We start from the raw sequence: 6,723 nt of genomic DNA, 5'->3' as shown, positions 1-6,723 counted from the left end.
AGAGAGAGAGAGAGAGAGAGAGANAGAGAGAGAGAGAGAGAGAATGCGTTATTAAGCGCTCTGGGACAAGTCCGTTCAAGCGTCATGTCTATTATTGCAATTAAAAAATGACTAAAGAAGTAATAGATAAAGAGCGAATCATCAATTAAACGTGTTCCAAACAAACTAGTCTGCTCGCCGAACAATTAGTTGGATCTACAAGTAACCAATCATGTACATTTGCTCGACAAGCAGATTAGCCGACTTAAAGTTAAAGCAGTTTGTCGACTTAAACGCTTATTAATATAGCCATAAGAGCGTTTTTTCAAAGCGATTTTTTCGCAATTTTCGATACCTTATTTATAAGGCCATCTGTTATTCGCCATTTATTTTTCAATTATAACAGTGAGGGCAGTTTTGGTTTAGACCAATCTGGTCTGACTGCCTTATCAGAGATTACACAGCATTAAAGTTGCAGTTTCTCGGATGGCCGGTATGCTTGCGCAACTGGAGCGTGCAAATTTATTAGAATGTATAGATGACAAAACTGCACAGTTATCGCAAACCACCACACACATTCGTACACACAATTTATACAAACATACTTAACAAATTTACTTGAACGTGTGTGGCCGGCCTGAGGCAACCCAGCTTCCGATCGCGGCAGCATTGTCACATCTCTACAAATCACCGCTCTTAATTTCGCTCGACTTTATAATTTCCGTCAGTACAGTTTTATCGGTTTTACAGCATTTTAATTGTGCTCACAATATCATCGTAGTCTAGAAGATTTGACACGAACGATCGCTGAAATTTGCTGCGTAGATTCGCCAAGACTTTTCTATCGTATGTTTTTACATTACGTAACACTTTTTATTTAATAAATAATTATCAAGAAAAAATTGGAATAAGTGGGGGATATCTTGTATAATTTATGTTGTGGGACTGACTATTGAAATTACTTTTTCTGCTTCGACGTTAATATATGGCCACTGGACATTAGTGTTTACTGCATCGTAGTAGATGAGATCAGTTTTGCAAGTAGCTAGTGTTACAGGTGTGTACTTTTTACATAATTTTGAGACGTATGTTTAGTATTAATTTTATAATTTTATTTTGAAAGCCTTGAATGTGACTTTCAAATGATAATAATTAGTGCTCGATCCGATTTGCACTTTTCCGCCTTCCGCTACTCTTTTTATCTTATCATCTCGTACGTAACTCAAATGTCGCGGAGCGATAAGGGAACTGTAGTGGAAGGCGAAGCCGAATAATTTATTTAATGAAACTAAATTTGATAATGAAATGTGTGCATATATCTGACCTGTAAAGTTATATTAAATATTTATATATTTATTTATATATTTATGTATCCCTCTTCTATTCTATATAATTGCAACCTTTTCATTTTTTCATTTGTTTTTATAAATTACATTTATTTTGTATACCTAAAAAACTTTTATAGCTTAATTGATTCATCATTCTATTATGACTAATACACTTGTACCGAAATAATTGTATCACATACAATAATATATATCTCAATAATAAAACATTTATGAAATTAGACGATTAGATAAATCCTTTATGACATAAAATTTGTGATCTACAATTATGTAGATATATTATACAAAAATAGATATAGAAGTTATGTCTTTTCACTTTTACGTAAAAATGAAAGTAAAAGGAACAATCTACAATGACTTCGAAAAATGTTATCAAGATCATTCTTCATAACGTTTAAGAAGTTTCAAAGTCGTCAATCAAAAACTTTGCTAATTCTTGGCAGTATCTGAATATTCTGAACTTTGTCAACTTATATTTCGAGCAATTAAAAGAAATTTTATTATAGTATTGAGTTGTCCGGAAAGTTCGTGCCGATTTTGAAGGAAAATGGAAACGCAAAAGATTTAAATTTTTAATTTCATTTATTATATTTAAATATTTTGCGGCACGAACTTTTCGGACGACCCAATATTTTGAAAAGACCTTGATATCAGCTACTACTAGAATATTAAAAAGTATTAAAAAATATTTAAAAAGTAAGGGTTTTTGTTTAAAATTTTAAAGTTGACTCTGAAAGCTTCTCCATATAATTGTGTTCAAAATCAAATGGATATCGCCGTTTGATGCATTTGTTGAAATCTTACAACTTTCGTACAAAATATTTTTTCCCAGTAGCTTTGCTCTGTACTACCTACATTTCAGTATAAACACATAACAATTATGTTTACTGCTTCGTTGATGTCACCACTCTTGTCGTTTATCACTGGCGCAATATAAATATAAACTTAGGAAAGTTTCCTAATTATAATTTTATTTCTTTTTGACATTTATTTAAGATGATATCAGATGGTATTTAAGATAGTACGTTTTTATTTGAAAACCGTCTTGATTAATGTCTTAAGATAATGTATAAATCTTAAAACGCATTGATAAAGTTCTCTGATTAGTTCATAACATTGTGAAACTGGACTTAAGATAGTCTTAAAAACATAAGAATCAGCTGTAAATATTGACCTTAATAACACTTTCATTATCAATTACTTACAAAAAAATACGATTAATGATTAAATGATGATGTTGCAGACTTTTAAGAAGAAGTGCAATTTATTTCATTGCATCCTTTTGACATACATTAAAAGCGTTCGTATATTATTAAATACGCTCTAATTAGCTCAATGTAAACAAGTAGTGTCTGTTGCTATCCAGATTGAAATGTACGTCAGTCTCACGGCAATATGATTGTATTATAATAATGAATTTGCGTAAGAGAGAATGTATATATCTAAGACCGATTGTTTTTGAATCTTAAGTAATTAGTATCCCTTCCACAGTATATGTAACGCAATATTCTTGTCTTGATCACAGCTTGCCATTTATAACTGGAAAGTCGCGCAAACTGGTAAAAAGAATCATCGAGAACATAGTTATGTACCAAAATGGATAAGTTGAAAGAAAATACCGTTGATATGTTACGTTGTGAGTAAAAATACAGTGATAAAATAATGGTGGTGGGACGCTTCCATGCATAAAGTTTGAGCGAAGATAAAAGCTGGATGTTTGTGAACGAATGTGATATGCATATATCGGTATGATGATAATTGTAACAGTGGAATAATAACATTTTATCACATTTTGCAGCAACTAAAACAATTATCTTGTATAATATTAACAAATTTTACAATATTAAATATTGTATACACAATTTTATCAATGAACATTTAAATTAGATTATTATAAACAGTTAAAATTATGTAACAGTTTTAGTATCTATTAAATATATTTAATATTATTTAATATATTAAATATATATTTTTCATGTAAACAGATATCGCAATCAAAATTTTTGCTTTTGCATAAACTATTCATATCATTTAGTTTGAATAAATCATGATAACGCAGACACATATTTATGTCATAAATATATATCTCAAACAGCACACAATGTAAAAGATTTATAAAAGATTTATAAAAATTTATAAATATTTATAAAACTTAATTTAAATATTTTATAAATATTTTTGTGATTTTATAAATGAAACATTCCACGTCAAACAAGACATCTGTGAATTACCATCATTTTTAATTTTTATTTAATTTGTTGACATTTTACAAATAGAAATAAGATACGTGTTTCACGAAAAAAATTTGAGATCTTTTTGTGAAGTTATTCGCGTAAGTTAATTAGCAGAAATCCATAAAAAATTTCGCTCATTCAAACATTATTATATTGTAGAAATCATTAGTCGTACAAAAAAAATGCAAGAGACCAATTTTAAAGATCTGAAATTGACGTCTATTAAGCTAACCTCTTCAGTACAATCGAACGAGAACCATACATTTTTTTAAACAATAAATGTCAATACGTCGAAATTTAAAATATTAACATTTAAAATTTGTGTAATTCGATTATAATTTTTGTAATCAAATATAACTACTCGCTAAGGATACCTTGATGTATGCTCGTTATCCTTTCGTTTATATTTTTTTGCTATTATTTTACTAATTTATATTTGTTTTATTCCCAACCTTTTTGCTCCAATCGATTCGCTAAAACTCATGGTTGTGGTGATTTAAGACTAAAGTTTATAGAACAGCCATAAAGAAAACAAGCAGCAAATAAAAAATCGAATACATATTTTTATAGAGTTATTTTTTTCATATACGAAATCGTGCCGTCGCACAACAAAATGTTTTAACAATATATTCCATTCGAGTTCCATTCATTATTATTTTATAATTGAAGTGAGAATATAATGATGTTACAAAATTTTTAAATTGATAAGTTGATAATGAAAAATGTTAATAAAAATTGTAAACAAATGAAAATTGGATTTATTTATATAAAAATAATAAATTAAAAGTAACTCTTTTATAGAATAATTTAAAATTTTTTTGGTCTCTTGCATTTTTTTGTATAACTAATAATTTTGATATAATAATTACGATATAATAATTTGAATGTTTGCACAAGCGATTTTTTTAAATGAATTTCTGCAATTTATAAGCGTGAATAACTTCACAAAAAAAATTTCAAATTTTTTTCATGAAACACGTGCCTCATCTTTTTATATATAGAATACATAGTAAATTAAAAAAAATGTTAAAAATAACGATGTTTTAAAGGTATTCGATTTGACGTAAAATGCTTCAAATATGGATGGCTTTAAATCATAAATATTTAATATAAAAATTATGAAATATTTATCGTAAAGTTACAGTAAATATTATAAAAATAAAACATTATAATTCACGTAAAAATACTTACTAAAAATATTTATTTATATTTATCATAAAGTACTTAATCTACATTTTAATAATATTTCAAATAAAGCTTTATATAAAATATGTATAAAATATAACATTTAAAATTTATATAACAAAATTTATATAACATTTAAAAAATAAATAATAATAAATAATATAAATACTTATCACAAATATTTCTGTGCTATCTGAGATTCAAACAATTATCTTTCTATCTTATCGTTTTAAATTTTATCACGTCAAATGACAATTAAAATTTTGTAAGTAAATCCTTTCCAGAATAAAAGAGGAAATAATATATATAATACATGTACTTTTCAACGGAATCGTTTAATTTTCTTATTATTGAGAAGCACTAAGCAATGAAGAGCAACAGTTATAAAGTACAACATTGCGCATTCAGTGAAATCTCACTAGAAGGAATCTAATATTATCAATTCAATCGTTGATTAGATTGATACATTAAACAGTGACTATAAACAATAAATTTAAGAAAAAATATAATTCATAATTCCGAATTTAAATATTAATTAAATCAGCTAGAGATTCAACAGATATGAGAACTTGCTCAAAAAGATGACAAGTACAGAAAATTTTAATATTTGTTAAAATTAAAATCACATAAATAGGAATCATACACAGAACACTCTGTAATCATAGAGCTAGAATTGAACACAATCACGATTTCGATTGGAATGATATCAAAATTTTAGACAAAGAATTTATATAATAAAAGATTAATTTTGGAAGTGATTCATATAAAAAAAAAACCAAAAAAAAGACTTAATATGCAAAATGACATAGAATTGCTGGATTCATTATATAATGATTTAATTTAGAGAAAATGAATGAGTTCTTGTTTTATAAATTATAAATTTGTATCGTTGATTTTATGTTGATATTCATTTTGTTTTCATACTTTATAAGTTATAAATTTGTATCGTCAAATTTGCGCTGGTTAGTACTAGGTCATATTTACTGGGATATTTATAAACATTGTAATGTGAAATGTTTTCTCATTACAGTAGAGTCTCTCTAAATTTGGCCCATAGGGAATGCCAAGAGTGCCAAAAATGGAATGCCAAAATTATAGGATACCCTCTCTACTATCAATCTAGTGATCTACCAACAGCGTACTTGCGCGAACGCAGTTACTAATTGCTGTATTTTTTATTACACATGTACAACTGTGTCGGCTCTCATTAGCTTTACATTCTTTTATTGATTTAATATTTGTTGCTAATATGTGTGATTATTATGATTTATATGCTGTTATTATTTTCATTGGATACATATCGGCGAAATGTATTCGAAGAGCAATATGCGAATGTTTATAAAAAATAAATAAAATATTTATTAATCTTCGAACGGCATACATAAATCATCGATGTTCATGCACTTTCTATTTTTCATACACCTGCGCGTTTGATCTTATGCCATCCCAACTTTTTTCTAACACATCTACATAGCAGAATAATTTAATAGAGAAATCTTATAGTTTCTACTCTTCTAAGAGTAGAAACCTCAAAGAGCGTGTGTAAATTTTTACACAATTTTTCGAGAACTTAAGAAACTTAAAATCAAGTCGGACATAAATAACCCATGCCGTTCAAAAGTGCTGAAAATAAGTGCGATTCGAGAGTTAATTCTCAATGAAATCTCTCTTATAATTTAATCAATGAGATTTGTATTAATTCAATTTATCAAAGCAATAAAAATATTTTTTAATGAAAGCAAAGAGCTAAATTAACGTATGTAGGCAACCGAACATTTATCTCTATAATCTTCTATTATCAGTTCCAATAATAAGAACTGATGTTCAGAAAAGCACTTATGCTTTTACTGTGTGTGCCATAGTTTAAGTCAGGAACTCGGACTTAAAGATTTTTTTCGGTTCCGGTTCCGGTTTAATAAAATACCAAATAAATATTCCAGTTTCGGTTTTGATTTTTTTTTTTTTTTTTTTTACTAGAA

At 27.4% G+C, this 6,723-nt stretch overlaps 1 protein-coding gene across 1 annotated transcript in view; it reads left to right on the top strand.

Moving 5' to 3' along the window:
* Positions 1-2,921: 2,921 nt before the first annotated feature.
* Positions 2,922-6,723, top strand: part of LOC105619116 (cytochrome b5-related protein-like) — an 8,740-nt gene continuing 4,938 nt past the window's right edge. The window contains exon 1 of the mRNA XM_012200646.1: positions 2,922-2,961. Within this exon, the coding sequence (XP_012056036.1) occupies positions 2,922-2,961 (40 nt within the window). The remainder of the gene's footprint in view (positions 2,962-6,723) is intronic.

This window comes from Atta cephalotes, assembly GCF_000143395.1.
Source record: "Atta cephalotes unplaced genomic scaffold scaffold00019, whole genome shotgun sequence".
NCBI classification, from domain to species: Eukaryota; Metazoa; Arthropoda; class Insecta; order Hymenoptera; family Formicidae; genus Atta; species Atta cephalotes.
The sequence above is the reverse complement of the archived record's forward strand: the minus strand, read 5'-3'. Positions and strand labels throughout refer to the sequence as shown.